Source organism: Hibiscus syriacus, unplaced genomic scaffold (assembly GCF_006381635.1).
Source record: "Hibiscus syriacus cultivar Baekdansim isolate YM2019G1 unplaced genomic scaffold, ASM638163v2 tig00111458_pilon, whole genome shotgun sequence".
Lineage (NCBI taxonomy): Eukaryota > Viridiplantae > Streptophyta > Magnoliopsida > Malvales > Malvaceae > Hibiscus > Hibiscus syriacus.
Window position 1 is genome coordinate 324018 of NW_024063097.1, and position 19037 is coordinate 343054.

General features: G+C 34.3%; 2 protein-coding genes across 2 annotated transcripts; both read left to right on the plus strand.

Annotated features, from left to right (window-relative positions):
- The first annotated feature begins 2262 nt into the window (after window positions 1–2262).
- Window positions 2263–4808, plus strand: LOC120163493 (deSI-like protein At4g17486). Its single transcript, XM_039173421.1, has 5 exons — window positions 2263–2419; window positions 2757–2969; window positions 3398–3685; window positions 3999–4079; window positions 4399–4808. Exons 2-5 carry the CDS (start codon window positions 2816–2818, stop codon window positions 4557–4559), a joined length of 684 nt encoding a protein of 227 aa, XP_039029352.1. The 5' UTR covers window positions 2263–2419; window positions 2757–2815; the 3' UTR covers window positions 4560–4808.
- Window positions 4809–6158: 1350 nt separating this feature from the next.
- Window positions 6159–7860, plus strand: LOC120163502. The gene is made up of 2 exons (XM_039173427.1): window positions 6159–6895; window positions 7461–7860. The coding sequence occupies exons 1-2, from the start codon at window positions 6256–6258 to the stop codon at window positions 7595–7597; spliced, it is 777 nt and encodes a 258-aa protein (XP_039029358.1). The 5' UTR covers window positions 6159–6255; the 3' UTR covers window positions 7598–7860.
- Window positions 7861–19037: the final 11177 nt, after the last annotated feature.

Below are 19037 nucleotides of genomic sequence, written 5' to 3' on the forward strand. Positions count from 1 at the left end.
AGAGCAATTAATACTCTAAAACTTATTCATAGTATCATTTCCATACACATTATACGAATATCTCAAATATTGTAAAACATACATTAAATGCACTCACCTGATATGCCCAACTATTCGGCAACTTTATCTTTGCCCTTTTTCTTGCTTGACTCTGGAGCTTGGTTATGATCTACACAATCATCCATTATTACACATACCATACAATTTAGTTATTTTTCTAACATTTATTCTTTTAATAATACTTAAAAGAACTATTATTTTCAATTTCTATTAAAATTCATCCTATCTTAAAATTCTAGGCTTAATAGTATTGGTACCATTACCATGGTATCGATACTTCTATACTATGGTACCGATACTCCCTTTCAGTATCGATACCATTTATGCATTTTGGAATCCACGGTATCGATACCTTCCTCTTAGTATCGATACCCACATTAGTATCGATACCCACATCAGTATCGATACTAATTGCATTAGTATCAATATTGTTCATCATATTTCCCCAATTTTAAACCTATAGTATCGGTATTGTTCTTACAGTACCGATACTCTTACCTAGATTTTCCATTTTTCAGTTCGAGTTTTGCCCCAATTTTGTTTAAATCTCTTACTTTTACCTCAAACAATACCCTTAAACTTAACATCACTTAACCCAACTAACTTTCCTCTATTTGGCTTCTTATAACATCTAAATTCTCCTAAGAACATCCCAAACCAAGAATCATACCACTTTTCATATATGTTTTTAATCACATCTAATGCTTTAATCTCTTATCTACTTAATTGACAAGTCAAATATGTTTGTAAACCTCAATAAAAACTATTTCAACATAACATTCAAAAACTCGTTTTCTTCAATATCAAAAAATTATTCATATCTTAGTTTAAATCCTCTTTAACCCTTCCTTAAGCTTCCACATTACTTAAGGTTTCAAGACCAAACCGAAACTAAAGGAAAAACTAGCTGGATGAAGTCTTATATTTGGCCATGGAGGAGAGCATGAGCAACGGGGAAGAATGAGAGAAGAAGAGAAGATGAATTAGTTATTTTTCAACTTTCCCTTTTCTTCCTTTCTTAAATACCCTAATAAATATGAATTTTAAATCCATTCCCCCTAAAGGATAAAAATTATAATTATGACATTTTCCTATAACCATTTACAAAAAACTAGCCACCTAGATCACAAAAGGATAAAAAAGAGAAAAGATTAAAAAATCTAACCAATGTTTTGAACAAAATAACGATACAACTGACAAATCGCAAAACAAAGTCAAGCGAAGTGAGAAAATTATCCATGAACACAGAACGTGTGTCCAAATCAATCCAAGGGTCCAAAGTAGGGAAGATCATCATGATAACAAATAAACACCATTTTGATCAGTCGTGGCGATGCCAAATCTAACCTTGAGATAAAAGATAAATGAAAACAACAACAAAAAATCGTAAGCTACTAAAAGGCAAAGAAAAACGTGACATAAAGACATAAATAAACGTGTTATAAAGACAGAGAACATGTCACAAAGACATAATTATTCTTATTAAAAACTTTAAAAAAAGAAAAAAAGAAAAAAGAAAACCGGCTGGCGGCAACCAACATCAAAACTGGTGCCGCCGTCAAAACTGGTTGCCGCCGTCAGTTAAACAAAATTAAAGAAGGAAAAAGCTGGATTAATCAATAAAATTGACACAGTTATAAAGAAGGGAAAAGGGAAAAAAGAAGAAGAAAAAAAAAGCAGGTAAAGTTTTGTTTTTAAACTTCAAGTGTTATAGAGTTTTAAACAAAAAGAATCACCTTTATAATAAAGTAATATATTTATTTCTTTTTAATTCAATCTATATGTAATCTACATTAAAATGATATTTTATTTTATTTATTTATTGTGTCAAGTTAGTAATTTATCAATAGATTAACGACATTTAATGTTTACAGTGATAAAAAATCATAAAATGATAATATAAGTGATTAAAATATTATTTTTTAAAACATTAATGACCAAATTAAATAAATATAAAACAAAAGTGATCACTTTGATAATTACCTTTTAAATTTTTAAGTAAAAGGTTAAAATCTGGAAAAAAATGACGAAACGGAGATCAACAAGGAAAAGAACAATTAAATAAGAACAAGCAAAACAATGATTTTAAATCTCAAGTATTTAAAACAGTGAATGAAAAGTGGATCAAAATATTTGTGAGAAATGGAATTAGATAAGTTATAGACTGTATCCCCACCACCATCAGGATTAGTTTCACTCACAAAGAACCTCATTTGATTCAGCATCTTCTCTTTATCTCTTTCTCCAGAGATCAAGAGAGTTGCCTGAACTGAATCACTTGAACATCTCTCTTCCTTTCTTCGATTTCTTCCTTAAAGTTGTTCCGTTTAAGCGCTCTCTTTCGCTTTAATCATCTCAGGTATGTTACGAAGCTTCAATTCCCCCGTATTTCGGTTTCTTATGCTTTCAGTTATTGTATCTTCATGTGATATGTAGCTGTTTTTAACTATTTTAATTTGAATTTTTTAGTTACCCATTTTTCTCTTCGGGTTTCCAAGAAAAACCCAGAAAATTTTAGACTCAAAATCTGTTAATTTTCCGTTCTTTTTAAGACATTAGAGGTTCCTACACTTTGGGGGTTTTCTGCTTCAGTTTCTACTTTTACGACATTATGCTAAGTAGTATAATAATGCCTGAATTTTGATATCATGTTGGTATAAAAAACCATATATGTTTTTTTTGAAAAAATTGTGCAGAGGATGAGGAGCTTGTGATATAAGTTTGAAGAATATTAGGTTATTTTTTGAAGGGGAAAATGCGGTTGTTTCCATCGGATTCAAGTGTGACAAAGGAGCAAAGCAATGGAGGAAACAATCGCGCTTTGTTGTATCTCAATGTATATGATCTCACAGCTATAAATAACTTCCTTTATTGGTTCGGCCTTGGTATATTCCACTCTGGGATTGAAGGTATCATCCTTTCCCTTTATGTTAATAGGGGTTTATGCTCGCCTTTTATGAACTTTATTTTGCAGATGTGGATATCTTGAGCATTAAGTTGATTGCTATTTCTAGTTTCTGACACTTAAGTTATTTGATAAATAGCTTTGGACATGCAGGTATGGTAGGATATAATGTGGGTTTTCATTTTAAGACTGATTCGGCCACAGATTTGTTATGCCATTTGATTTCCATTTGGAGTAGCTTAAATCTTTACCTTGATGGCATTAACTAATCTAGTTTTGCTATCATCTCTGTTTTGCAAAGTTTGTCCATAGTCCCCATCACATAATGATTTGTTATGTATTAAAAGAAAATGTTTACTTTTGACATTCTCCCGTTTTTTGTTTTCAAAATCTGTTGGATTGATTTAGTTTGCCCTGCTTTCTGCTAATCAGTGCATGGGATGGAATATGGCTTTGGAGCACATGAGTACCCTACAAGTGGGGTGTTTGAAGTTGAACCAAGAAGTTGTCCTGGTTTCATCTTCAGACGTTCGGTATTGTTGGGCAGCACCGACATGTCTCGTTCAGAATTTCGGTTATTTATGGAACAACTTTCGGATAAATACCATGGGGACACATATCATTTGATTGCTAAGAATTGCAACCATTTCACCGATGACGTGTGTATGCAGCTAACTGGAAAATGTATTCCTGGATGGGTAAATAGGCTGGCTCGACTAGGTGGGAAAACTGCTTTCACTTTTATGTGCATTTGATCAAAGAATCGGTGTTGTATTTGAGTACCTTACGAGATAGCTTCTAATGGCAGTTGATTTCATATTCATATTGCATGTTTTAAAATATTTCTCATTGTTAGATTGTCTTGTGTAGGGGATATCATGTCTATAATTTATTTTTGAAAGATTGGATGGAATAGCTCCCAACACTTCTAGGATATTTAACAGTGGATTCTGTACACTTCTAGGATATTTTACTGTGGATTCTGTAGTCCATGCAATTATTTTATCTGATCAACGAGGTATTTGACTTTCAGGTTCGTTTTGTAACTGTCTACTTCCTGAAAGCATTCAAGTGACAGCAGTTCGACATCTTCCCAATCGGCCTGCATTTTCTGGTAAGCTTTATTATGGTTTTTTCGTAAGTTTCACCAAGTTTATTCTTAGTAATATGCACTGCTGAATCAGATGAGTCTTTAATCGGCCTGCGATTGGTTCAAATGCACATAGTTTTCTTGATCCTTAGAACACTGGAGCTGTTTTTCTAACTTAGGCTATAATAAAAAATGTGCTAAGTTCTGTATTCGGGATAGGATAAACCAACAGCCATGGATCCAAAAGAAATTATTCTCCAGGGCTACAGTTTCTTTCATTGAACTTTTGTCAAATTCTGAACCAGACTGCCTTCTCATATTTTTAAGATATCCTTGAATGCAGATGATGATATATCAGGTTCGGCTGGATCATCGTTAATGGAAGAGAGCGAGGAAGAGGAAGATCATCATCTGCTGACTGCACCAAACATCGATGTCGCTGTTCTCAAAGAAAAGCCAATGAGGCTTGCTAATAGTTTCTATTGTGGGCCTTGCTATTATTAGTTCTTCAAAGGTATGTGTCCCAAAGTCATCAGAGAATATCAGACCTCCTCAAGGTGCATTTATGATGCTATTGACTTCATTTTTATTCTGAAAGTTCAAGATCAATTGATCATTTCCCAAGCTTACTATTCCTTTACTACTGTTAAAAAGTTTTTAACTAAATGCTTTTAGATTTTAAAATTCCCCACTGAAGTTTGAGGACCAATTTTAAATCTGGGCTGGGTTAGGGGTGTAAATAAACCGAGCTTGAACGAGCAAAGCTGCGTTCATGTTTGTTTGTTTATTTGAAGGTGTTCATGTTCGGTTTGTGTTCGTTTAAATTTTTAGTATCGTGTTTTTTTTTCCGTTTATTTGCTTTTGGAAGATGTTCGTGTTCATTTGTTTAGTGTTTGTAAATATGTTGGTTTAACGTTAACAAATATATTCATTTAATGTTTGTTTAATGTTCGACAGTCAGCACTCTTTTTCTCTTTTCATTTGCAAGTCAAATAAAAGGGTGAAATTACACAACTAGTCCTTAAGATTTTAGGTTTCACGGTTTAAACTTCAAAGTTCACTTTGTGGTCAACATAGTCCTTATCTTCACCAATATTTAAAATATAAAAAAATAAAAGGAATAGGAGAACCGAGTAAACAAGTTGATAAACGAGCTTGTTTGTGAATATAAACGAATTGAATACACTTATGTTCATGTTCATTTTTTCATTAAATGAACATAAATGTATTTTTCAAACGAGCTTGTTTGTGAATATAAACGAATTGAATACACTTATGTTCATGTTCATTTTTCATTAAATGAATATAAATGTTTTTTTCATACTCGTTTCTTTAGTTTAATAAACGAACATTATATGAACAATTTATCAAATACTCTTTGTATTTACACTTGTAGTGTGGGTCATGGTTGATGAGGACATCTAGTGCAATTAATCTTAAAATCCCATATTCTTATTCCACTGTTCTGGGTTTTCAAGTTGGAAAAGATGAAAATAAGAGTAATTATGCACCAAAACTTTACTTTGTGACATATGGGATGATAAAATTTGCTTTAATGAGTATCATCAAATTTAATAAGAAAACTGGTTCCATGGAAGCTGATAATATTCTTTCAAGTAATTCCTCTTCATGAGATTGCTTAATGCTGTAAACTATATAAAGTGTAAAAGGATGATTCCTCAAGTGTTATAGAAGTCATTCAATGGCACAGCAAACACGAAAGCAAAGCAATCAACTTTTAGTAAGGGGGAAAATGACCCTTTGAATCAAGCCAGGTTACTTAGTTGGGGTCTTTGTGATGGTAAAAAGTCCTTTGAACACTCTAGTGGTCCTGGTCCATAATAATTTTGAAAAGTAAGAGAGGCAATTTCCACAACTTTGAGTTTACCCACTTGATTGTTCATCGCTTGGTCTCGATTGGTAGGATTGTTTTGGTTTATTTATTATTTTGGATCAAGTTAATTCAAGTTTTAAAACTTGAAAGAAACCTTAGTATCTTAGTGGCGGAAGCTACCTTCATTGACCAGGGTTCTTCCATGCATTCAAGCACTTGTATATATCAAAAGTCGTTGCGTGTGTGCTAGACTCTTCTTTCACTTTACACATGATGAAACCCATTTATTATACGCCTCATCATCCTTTATAGGACCCATTGTTGCTACACTCTCTATCCCTTCCTTTGTATTTTCCATTGCAAACAATGAATTCTTCTTTCTTCTTCACCCTCTCTCTATCTATACTATTACTACTCCTTCCATATGATGCAGAAGCATTAGATTCCATTTCCCCACCTGCAAAATGTGGTCCAAAGGGTTTCAATATCATGCCTCCTTTCAGCCTAAAAAACCAGCACCCCCAACACTATGGTGACTCAAGTTTTGAGCTTTTTTGCAGAAACAAGTCCACCATCATTCACTTCCCTTTTTATGGCGATTTGGTCGTCAAATCCATTTCTTACGATGCGAGGAAACTCGATCTTCTCGACCCCAGAAACTGTGTGCATGAGGTTTTCTTGAACCTCGATCTTTCCCTCACTCCATTCCATTACTTTTATGTTGTTAAGAAGTATACCTACTTGAACTGTTCAGCTCCCATTGGGAGTTCAATCCCAGAAATCCCTTGCTTGAGTGGCTCTGAGCATCATGTTTATACTGTGAAATCATCATATGTTGAGGTTCCAGATTCCTGCAGGACCATCAAAACTGTTGCCATTCCATTTGCTTACTCTTCTTATCTTTCCGATAGTAGCTTTGGTCTGGGGCTCACTTGGGGGTTGCCTGGACCTCACGACTTTGGATTCCAATTTAAAAGAACCCGGTTCCACTTGGCACTAAATTCAGGTAACCTTTTTGTCACCATTCCTTTTTCGCTCAAATTTTAGTTTTGCTCCCTCCACTATCGATTTATCTTAATTGAACATAATTTAATATTCTATTTTCATAATGTTATTTCTTAATTGAAATAATAAACATTTTGATTTATTTCTACCGAAATTTAAAACCAAGTCATTATGTTGAAATAGTTTTTCCTATAGAAAAAGACTTTCTTTTAGGATAATCAATGTTGGTATTTTAATTGAAATGATTAAAGGTATTAACTGTTTAAACTAACTAATGATGTTATAAAATTAAAAATACGAAATTATGACGGATTGAAGTACATATATCAGTCGACTACTAAGACATTGGTGAAGTGGAAAATGATTTGCATCACTTAAATTTTGATTGATATTAGGTATTGGTTGAAAACCTTTGACAGCCCCTTCTCCTTACCCTGATAAAAACAAATACAGTGATTAAATTCCAAATTTAAGAAAGTAGCAAGTACCAATCTCATAATTTGAACATTTTTTTCTCAATATGGTAACAAGTTAGGGAAATTCTAACTACGGTTCATTGGTTGCAGTCCCACTGATAGCGGGGTTGATTCTTTTAGCTGCTGCTGCTACAATGTTGAAGAAAATGAAGATCCTTTCAAGTAAAGACAAGGAAAATCAATTTACAGAGAAATTACTACCACCACACGGTATTCTCCAACCATGACACTAATGATTACTGCTGACCAGGATGGACCAAGGCGCCGGCGGGTAGGGATGATCACTCCTTAAAAATTTAAAATTATTATATATTTTAGATTTTTTAAGTACTTTTTTATTGAAAATATATATTTTCATCCTCTTAAAATTTTATAAGTTCAGGTTTATCTCTAAAATTTTATAAGTTTAAGATTGCTCCATAAAGTAAAATCTTATGTCCGTCCCAACTGTAACACCCCAATTTATGGGCTAAAATTAAGAAATTATAAAGTGGTGGATTTAATTTGGTATTTTGAAAGAAATAGTGGGTTAAATTGCAAAATTTTAAAGTTGACAGACTGTTTTATGAAGTGCAGGAAGTTCAGTAGCTAAACTCTTGGTTTAATTATTTTTAATTATGAGATATTATAAACTCCTAATTTCCCGTATGTTTCTGGAAATTTTTTCAGTTTTCCCTCTCCCGTCAACCTCTCTTTCAACTCCAATCTACTCACCGTCCGACCTCCGATCGACGAGCTAAAACCACCATTGTGTTCGTTGTTGTCGAGCGAGGAACGAAACCCCTCAAACCTTTCGTCGTGAATCGTCGTTGTTCGTCGTTAATTTCAGTCAGAAGTATCGTCGGTAATAACACGATTTCAATTGGTTTTTCGTCGATTCACGACGATCCGATGATCCGTTTACGACACCTCCCGCACCATCGTGTTCTTTGTTCCGTTCCGAGTCTGTCGATGTCATCCTTGGTCTCCGTCCTTGGCGGCGCGTGAGGAGATGAAGCGGTCAAAGTTTCTGATTTATTGAAATCGAGCTCTCCGTCGTTCAAAATTGTGAACCGAGCTTTGTAAGTATCTCGAAATCGCTCAAAATAATTTTTAGAAATTTTTCTGGGAATTTAGCACTGTTCATGCGCCGCAATTGCGAGTGGAGAAGGAAAAAGTGACCGGTCACAACCCGACTCGACCCGTTGACCCGACATGACCCGATCCGTTGACCCGACCTGTTGACCGTTGACCGGAGTTGACCATTGTTGACCAAAACTTTGACCGGCTTTGACCGGGCATTAAACGACCTTTGACTTTGACCGAGTATACATATCCTGACATTTTTCGACATTCCAAATATGATTCCGCAGTCCGTTTCTCAAAATTCGGACCCAAAGGCCTCGAAATTGCTATTCACACCCGTTGACTTTGATTTTGACCGAAAATTTTGAATTTCGAAAAGTTATATTTTATGTTTTCGACGTCCTGAATCCGAATCCGAAGTCTGTTTCGCCAAATTCGAACCTGGTAAGCTGTTTTCACTGACTTATCATCCGATTCGATCCGTTTTTCAGAATTAAGCTCCGTTTCTGATATAATTTTTATTGATATGGATCCTAGGATATATTGGAAGATAATTTCAAGATCGAGGGCGTTCGAATGGAATTTTTATGGTCGATCAGAATGGCTCGGAAATCGAGGTAATACTTTACTACCTCTTTATGCTTTATAGAACATGTTGGTATTGGTAAATGCTTGAATGGAAATGTTTGGTCTCATATGTGTAATTAATGAAGTTCTACGCTCGATCTGAATACGGTAAAAAGGTTCAGTAATTGATTATGGTTCAGATGACTTTTATAAGAAATTAAGGGATTGCTAGAATTAAATTACAAGTTATGTGCTTAGTGATAAAGAAATCAACATGGATCTGTAAGAAACTTATAATTTATTTCATCAAAGGTTAAATGTTAAAGGTATTTGGATGAGAAATTATGAGAATACGCCGGTAGGGTAAAATTACGAAAATACCCTTGTGTTATAAAAAGACAAGATTGGAATATGAAAGTTGGATAAGAGGTTTTTACAAACATATTGATCTGATAAAAAATATTGATGTGCATAAGAAATGTTAATTGGAAATGGATACCGGTTTTAAATCCATGAGGGTTTGTGAAGATAGTAGAAGTCTGTAAGAGAATTGTTTCAAGATCAGAGAGTGTTCAAGAAAGCAATTGACTATAGGATCTTTAAATTATAATTATTTTTCGTTAAGAGGTAATATCGAAACTATCTAGTTAGGAAATTACGAAAATGCCCATGAGAGGTAAAATAGTCCGAGTTGACCCTGAATAAGAAAGTACTTTGAGGATTCGTACTTAACTCGATTAAGTACGGATTTGATTATTAAGATCCTGATTTAGTGCAGGAAAATTTCCTGATATTCCGTTTGTAAAATCTGAGAAGACACTTGACCCGGAAATATTCGAGTTATTAGTAAATACCTGAAGAATAATTTGTCGGGGGTGTTTTGTTGTCAGAATTGTTTGAAATGACTGAAATAAATTATAAGATTGAATTTAATAGTAAGATCAGACGGAAGGAAAGGATTAAAGTTCACTGAATCTGTAAAATGACCAAAAATACCCCTGTAATAGAAATGACCCAAGAATATCACCAAGCTCAGGAATGATTGGATATCCTTGAGCTCTATAATGATTAGAATAAATTGAACACCAAAATGACCAAAATACCCTTATGGCCTATACTAAGGAAATGTCTTGGATTAATTAAGGAACCCAAATAAACATAGATGTGGTACTGCTCTTAAAAGTTAGATCACATATAAGTCGAGCAACCAATGCTAGTGTTATATCAGTACCTGAACGACATAGATGTCACTTAAATGCGTTTTTGTATTCTCAAGTTTGGCTCGATGATAATTTTGGAAGTTTTCAGCTCAGCTCAACTCTAGATCGCATTCAACAGTAAGAATTTGATATTTGTTAGACAAATCACCACGAAGACCAAATTGAATTGAACGGAAGTACAATATGTATCCGAAATTCAGAAACGTCTGGATTACCTTGGAAAATCCCGAAGTATCTAAAATAGACTTGAATGCTAAATGAACTAAGTAACCTCAAGGACTAAGGATTAAGTAGTGATTTGGATGAGTCTAGAAACGTTAATGAACATACATGATGTAATGTTCTTATGGATCTTGAACTACAAATCAAGTACGCCAGCATTTCATGATATAGTGGAAGCGTGAACATGAAATAAAGACATTGGAAGATTTATTCAACGATGATTCCGAAGATTATAGATGGACTAGAATTTGTGGTATTAAAATGTAAATACCCTGTAATAACAATGAATTGACCAGTCGATAAGCATTAATTCTGGGAGATATTCATCTGAAGTTGTTTGATAATGAAATCAATCGATAGACTGTAAATGTCTTGAATCTTCATTTATTCCTTATCAGCCAAGTCATATTTTGGATAATTGATGATTTCGTCAGTTATTGAACTCTTCCAATAGTGATTCTGAATTCCGATATTCTATTGGTATACTGAAGATCCGTGTTCCTCTACTTGTTAGGATTATCCAATAACTTTGAATACTATCTGTAAATTCTGGTGTGTTCACTACTCACATGAATATTTTACCTGATTTTCGATTTGATTTATGATCTGATACTTGACATGGATTCTGATTTGATATCTGACATGGATTCTGATCTGATACTTGACTTGGATTTTGATATGATACTTGACTTGGATTTTGATATGATACTTGACGTGAATTATGATGTGATTTTTGATATATCCGTTTACGGACAGAACATGTTTTATTTGGGTGGGGTTAATGTTGGAGGAAGAATACCTGGAGGCTCCTCGGTTGTGTGCTCAGGGCCTTACTTACCGGCTCCTCGGCTGTGTGCTCAGGGCCTACTAGACTTGACGGTGGGTGTATGGTTATGGGGAACCTACACATTTTGGACTTGACGGATGGGGGTATATATATATATGTGTTTTAAAAAGATCTAAAAAGTTACATGATTTTTGGGAACACATTAGAAAACCTATTATAATCTCCTGAATTCAGTCATCCGAAATATTTCTCTGAACTGAAAGCTCATTGTCCGTTACCATCTGAAATATCAGTAGGATCTCTGCTCAGCATAAAAATCTGTAAATGTTCGGAAACAATAAGGAAATATATATATTTATCTGTATCTGCACGTTCATCAGCATCATCTGGTAGTTCTATATTACTGAGCTTTCCAAAGCTCACTCTATTATTCACCTTTTCAGGTTAAAAGAATTGTATCAGTGCACCTATCGACTTCAGTAAGGGAGTTCTTCCGGCGTTGTTGCAGAGTATGGTACATGTGATTAGGGGGCATGTAATTGTATTTTTATTTATATACGAGTCTGGAAATCAGTTTTATTTTTAAATAGTGACAACTGATTTTATAAGTTACCCGTTTTAATAAAAGTTTTAAATTTTTCGCTATTTTTACAGTGGGTCGCTCCGGTGGCCCAAATGTGACACCCCGAATCGAATATGGTTACCTTTATCGGTCTGTGGGGATTACATTTAGTGGTATCAGAGCTATGGTTTGAGTCAAAATTTTTCAAGATAGATCGGTCGGTCAAATGTCAAAATATGTCTGATCAGTACATGCCCCTAGACTACAATCGTACCTCTCTGAGCCGAAACTATAGGGCTGAGTCCCTATCTGTAACGAATAAACCGAAGTTTCTATCCGTTAAGGCTATACTTGTATAAAAAGAAATACCAGTAACATCTGTCTAAACGCTGTAAAGTATCTCATGAGCCATGTGAGAGTTATTCATCTGAGAAATTCTGACTCGACTCTGAAAATGAAATTCGGATATATTACTACTTTATGAGCCTATTCTCGTGACCAAGACTGAATTGATTACTCAATGAAATTTTCGTTCGGATTCTTTTATTGAAATGAGAGAGAGTTCTGATAAGAAAGTATACTCAACTGATTAAGGATTAGTGGAGGATCCGTATTTCTATAAGAGCTACATGAAAGATATGAAAAAACTGATGGAAGTTTAATTTCTGTAATTATGTGACATGAATGGATTTCGAGGACGAAATTCTTTTTAAGGAGGGGAGAATTGTAACACCCCAATTTATGGGCTAAAATTAAGAAATTATAAAGTGGTGGATTTAATTTGGTATTTTGAAAGAAATAGTGGGTTAAATTGTAAAATTTTAAAGTTGGCAGACCATTTTATGAAGTGCAGGAAGTTCAGTGGCTAAACTCTTGGTTTAACCATTTTTAATTATGAGATGTTATAAACCCCCAATTTCTTGTATGTTTCTGAAAATTTTTCCAGTTTTTCCTCTCCAGTCAACTCCTCTTTCAACTCCGATCTACTCGCCGTCCGACCTCCGATCGACGAGCCGAAACCACCATCGTGTTCGTTGTCGAGCGAGGAACGAAACCCCTCAAACCTTTCATCGTGAATCGTCGTCATTCGTCGTTAATTTCAGTCAAAAGTATTGTCGGTAGTAAATCGATTTCAATTGGTTTTTCGTCGATTCACGACGATCCGATGATCCGTTTACGACACCTCCCGCAACATCGTGTTCCTTGTTCTGTTCCGAGTCTACCGGTGTCATCCTTGGTCTCCGTCGACGGTTGCGCATGAGGAGGTGAAGCGGTCAAAGTTTCTGATTTGTTGAAATCGAGCTCTCCGTCGTTCAAAATTTTGAACCGAGCTTTGTAAGTATCTCGAAATCGCTCAAAATAATTTTTAGGAATTCTTTTTCGGGAATTTAGCACTGTTCACGCACCGCCACTGCGCGTGGGGAAGGAAAAAGTGACCGGTTTGACCGGTTTTGGAACTGTTTTGACCGGTCACAACCCGACCCGACCCGATCCGTTGACCGTTGACCGACGTTGACCACTGTTGACCAAAACTTTGATTGGCTTGGACCGGGCATTAAACGACCTTTGACTTTGACCGAGTATACTTATCCTGACATTTTTCGACGTTCCAAATCCGATTCAACAGTCCATTTCTCAAAATTCAGACCCGAATGCCTCGAAATTGCAGTCAAACCTGTTGACTTTGATTTTGACCGAAAATTTTGAATTTTGGAAAAGTCATATTTTATGCTTTCGACGTCCTGAATCCGAATCCGAAGTCTGTTTCGCCAAATTCGAACCTGGTAAGTTGTTTTTCACTTACTTATCATCCGATTCGATCCGTTTTTCAGAATTAAGCTTCGTTTCTGATATAATTTTTGTTGATATGGATCCTAGGATATATTGGAAGATAATTTCAAGATCGAGGGCGTTCGAATGGAATTTTTATGGTCGACCAGTATGGCTCAGAAATCGAGGTAATACTTTACTACATCTTTATGCTTTATAGAACATGTTGGTATTGATAAATGCATGAATGAAAATGTTTGGTCTCATATGTGTAATTAATGAAGTTCTACACTCGATCTGAATACGGTAAAAAGGTTCAGTAATTGATTATGGTTCAGATGACTTTTATAAGAAATTAAGGGATTGTTAAATTAAATTACAAGTTATGTGCTTAGTGATAAAGAAATCAATATGGATCTATAAGTAACTTATAATTTATTTCATCAAAGGTTAAATGTTAAAGGTATTTGGATGAGAAATTATGAGAATACTCCGGTATGGTAAAATTACGAAAATACCCTTGTGTTATAAAAAGACAAGATTGGAATATGGAAGTTGGATAAGAGGTTTTTACAGATATATTGATCTGATAAAAAAATATTGATGTGCATAAGAAATGTTAGTTTTACTTGGAAATTATGGATACCCGGTTTTTAAATCCTATGAGGGTTTGTGAAGGATAGTAGAAGTCTGTTAAGAGAATTGTTTCAAGATCAGAGAGTGTTCAAGAAAGCAATTGACCATAGGATCTTTAAATTATAATTATTTTTGTTAAGAGGTAATATCGAAACTATCTAGTTAGGAAATTACAAAAATGCCCCTGAGAGGTAAAATAGTCCGAGTTGACCCTGAATGAGAAAGTACTTTGAGGATTCGTACTTAACTCGATTAAGTACGTATTGATTATTAAGATCCTGATTTAGTGCAGGAAAATTTCCTATATTCCGTTTGTAAAATCTGAGAAGGCACTTGACCCGGAAATATCCGAGTTATGAGTAAATACCTAAGAATAATTTGTCGGGGGTGTTTTTGTCAAAATTGTTCGAAATGACTAAAATAAATGATAAGATTGAATTTAATAGTAAGATCAGACGGAAGGAAAGGATTAAAGTGCACTGAATCTGTAAAATGACCAAAAATACCCCTGTAATGGAAATGACCCAAGAATATCACCAAGCTCAGGAATGATTGGATATCCTTGAGCTCTGTAATGATTAGAATAAATTGAACACCAAAATGACCAAAATACCCTTATGGCTTATGCTAAGGAAATGTCTTGGATTAATTAAGGAACCCAAATAAACATAGATGTGGTACTGCTCTTAAAATTTACAGATCACATATTAAGCCGAGCAACCAATGCTAGTGTTATATCAGTACCTGAACGACATAGATTTCACTTGAATGCGTGTTTGTATTCTCAAGTTTGGCTCGATGATAATTTTGGAAGTATTCAGCTCAGCTCAACTCTAGATCGCATTCAACAGTAAGAATTTGATATTTGTTAGACAAATCAACCACGAAGACCAAATTGAATTGAATGGAAGTACAATATTTATCCGAAATTCAAAAACGTCTGGATTGCCTTGGAAAACCCCGAAGTATCTAAAATGGACTTGAATGCTAAATGAACTAAGTAACCTCAAGGACTAAGGATTAAGTAGTGATTTGGATGAGTCTGAAACGTTAATGAACATACATGATGTAATGTTCTTATGGATCTTGAACTACAAATCAAGTACGCCAGCATTTCATGATATATTGGAAGCGTGAACATGAAATAAAGACATTGGAAGATTTATTCAGCGATGATTCCGAAGATTATATATGGACTAGAATTTGTGGTATTAAAATGTAAATACCCTATAATAACAATGAATTGACCAGTCGATAAGCATTAATTCTGGGAGATATTCATCTGAAGTTGTTTGATAATGAAATCAATCGATATAGACTGTAAATGTCATGAATCTTCATTTATTCCTTATCAGCCAAGTCATATTCTGGATAACTGATGATTTCGTCAGTTATTGAACTTTCTAATAGTGATTCTGAATTCCGATATCTATCGATATACTGAAGATCCGTGTTCCTCTACTTGTTAGGATTATCCAATATCTTTGAATACTATCTGTAAATTCTGGTGTGTTCCCTACTCACATGAATATTTTACCTGATTTTTCGATTTGATTTCTGATCTGATACTTGACATGGATTCTGATTTGATATCTTACATGGATTCTGATCTGATACTTGACTTGGATTCTGATCTGATACTTGACCTGGATTTTGATATGATACTTGACGTGAATTATGATTTGATTTTTGATATATCCGTTTACGGACGGAACATGTTTTATTTGGGGGGTTAATGTTGGAGGAAGAATACCTGGAGGCTCCTCGGCTGTGTGCTCAGGGCCTTACTTACCGGCTCCTCGGCTGTGTGCTCAGGGCTTACTGGACTTGACGGTGGTGTATGGTTCTGGGGAACCTACACATTTTGGACTTGACGGATGGGGGTATATATATATATGTTTTAAAAAGATCTGAAAAGTTACATGATTTTTGGGAACACGCTAGAAAACCTATTCTGATCTCCTGAACTCAGTCATCCGAAATATTTCTCTGAACTGAAAGCTCATTGTCCGTTACCACCTGAAATATCAGTAGGATCTCTGCTCAGCATAAAAATTTGTAAATGTTCAGAAACAATAAGGAAATATATATTTATGTATCTGAACGTTCATTAGCATCATCTGGTAGTTCTATATTATTGAGCATTCCAAAGCTCACTCTATTATTCACCTTTTCAGGTTAAAAGAATTGTACCAGTGCATCTATCGACTTCAGTAAGGGAGTTCTTCCGGCGTTGTTGCAGAGTATGGTACATGTGATTAGGGGGCATGTAATTGTATTTTGATTTATATACGAGTCTGGAAATCTGTTTTATTTTTAAATAGTGACAACTGATTTTATAAGTTACACGTTTTAATAAAAGTTTTAAATTTTCCGCTATTTTTACAGTGGGTCGCTCGGGTGGCCCAAATGTGAAACCCCGGATCGGATCTGGTTACCCTTATCGGTATGTGGGGATTACACCAACTCCTACTAATGTTTCTTTTTCCTATTTTTTTAGTTTTGTTTATGATGTTTCCTTTGCTTATCAACTTAAAATACAAGTTGAAATGTTTTGACAATTTTCATGGTGAATGCTATTTATGTACCTAATTTATTTAGTATAAGATGATTATAATGTAGTATATATTCATAACCTTTCATAATCATTGATGGTGCACACACATTCTACAGATATAGTTGCTTGAATTCATAATTTTAAAGAAAAATAACACTCGATCTCCTTAACTACTGAAATCATTTGATAAAATCTTTTGCACTCATTTTTAAAATAACGGTTAAAAGAGGAGAGTATATAATGACAAATGCATGCGAAAAAGGGTGTTTGGTATGTCACAACTCACAAACATTAGTCACTTCACAGCCTCAATTGTATGACTTTGACAATAAAATTATATACAAGATTTATCGGAACGTTTCTTAAGTTCGAATTGAATCTTGAATTTATGAAAAAAATATTTTTTGTAGTCGTCAAATTTTTGAATTAGATAAAGTAGAACGCCTAAAAAACCGTTAAGTGTAGCCCGATATACCACACTAAGACTCCCATATTGTAGAGATCGCGAAAGGGATAATGCCATATGATGCTAACATAATGAAAAGGAGTATCAGGAGAGTGAATGTGGATTCATCCACTTTAAAATGATGTATCCAATATCCATCCACAATGCATTTTACTTAAAGTTGATAGAAAATTTTAGCAAAAAATGTCAATGTTAGCCGGATCAACTAAAGACTACATATCGTTTTACTCTTTTAAATTAATTCTAATCATGTTTAGGAGGAGGAGAAGCAGATTCTAGAGGAAGAAAGATGAGTATTCTTAGTGAGTCTAGAACCATGATCTAAGAAAATATGAGGAAACAAAGATGAACAATTTGGTCAATCGGTCAAATATCTTTGTTTATAATATTATCACTGAAGACAGACATAAGATTTTATATTGAACTAACTTATAAAATTTTAGAAGAAATGAATATATAAAATTTTAGAAAGCAAAAATATATTATCAATAAAAATAAATTAAAAAATTAGATGACCCTTATTCCCATATGTAATAGGGTAAAGGGAAGGTAAGATAGTAGGCTGCCCCCAACGCCAGGTTGAGAGTAGCTTCCGTGGAAGACCTCCAAATTATGAAATGCCCTCCGTAGGACTCGGTCCTACAACCTCAAAGTTAAAAACCTTGTGCTCTACCAACTGAGCTGGATTGTCATTTCATATTATCAATAAAAAATATATTTAAAAATTTCAGCCGACTTCACCGGTAATTTGTCCATCCCTGCCAACAACAACAATCATTTTAAATGAGCAAATATTTGCAAAGTGCACTTGGATTGGATCTTGTTCCTAATGACATTGTAAATCAAGATCGGGTAAAGACAGTGCCTGAGCTCGGACGCCGATCAATAACCTTTTCGCATCACATTCGACAATGCTTCTTTTCAATTGCGGGTCCACTCTTAGTCTAACCTGAGCACCTATATCCTAAAATTCCCACCTTAAAATTTTATTGTATTCATCTTATATAAAAATTTTATATTATTAATATATATGTCCGCCTTAATTTTTTTTAAAAAAATCCACACGGTTTCTTTCTATATAAAAAAAACCTCATTACTCACATAGGTTTTATTTTCTTCTTCTCCAGCTCTCTCTCCAGCCTTTCCCCTACCTACAATTCCTCAATAATCAATATTCACGGTCTCCCACAGCTAAACTAAATAAAACAATTATATACAAAAATATAGAGAAAAAAATACCCCATTTACAACAAAGACAAATAAAAATTGAAATGTTTACATTCTTTTTTGAAATAGAACCTTAAGAACTTGAAACGAACAACAATCGGACCAAATGTAAAACTGATAGAAATTGAAGAGGGAATTAGTGGGTTATCATTTCTCTATAAAGTCATCACCATATTATGGTATGGTGTCAAGTATACAGTGATTATAACTACTCATAAATTTACAGGATGAATAGATTTGGAAGTTAAATTGTAACATCCCAATATGCAATTGTTTTAATTTAAATTTAATTACCTAAATTCTGGGGACTGTTTTGAGAGGATTGGAAAATTTAAGGACAATTTTTGAATTTTCTAAAAGTTCAGTGACTTTTTTCCAAATTTGACAATTGTTGGTATAAAAAAAATATACAGGAGAGTGTAGTGGTTTGAACCCGTGAACTGTGCACAATGGTGTGCCATGCATAGCATTTAAGCTAGGGAACTATTCAATATTCTATTTCAAATTTATACTCTTAAAATTTTCCCTAAAACCGAAAAAAAAAACCCCATTCATTTTTTAGCTGAAATCACACCCAATGTTTGCAAG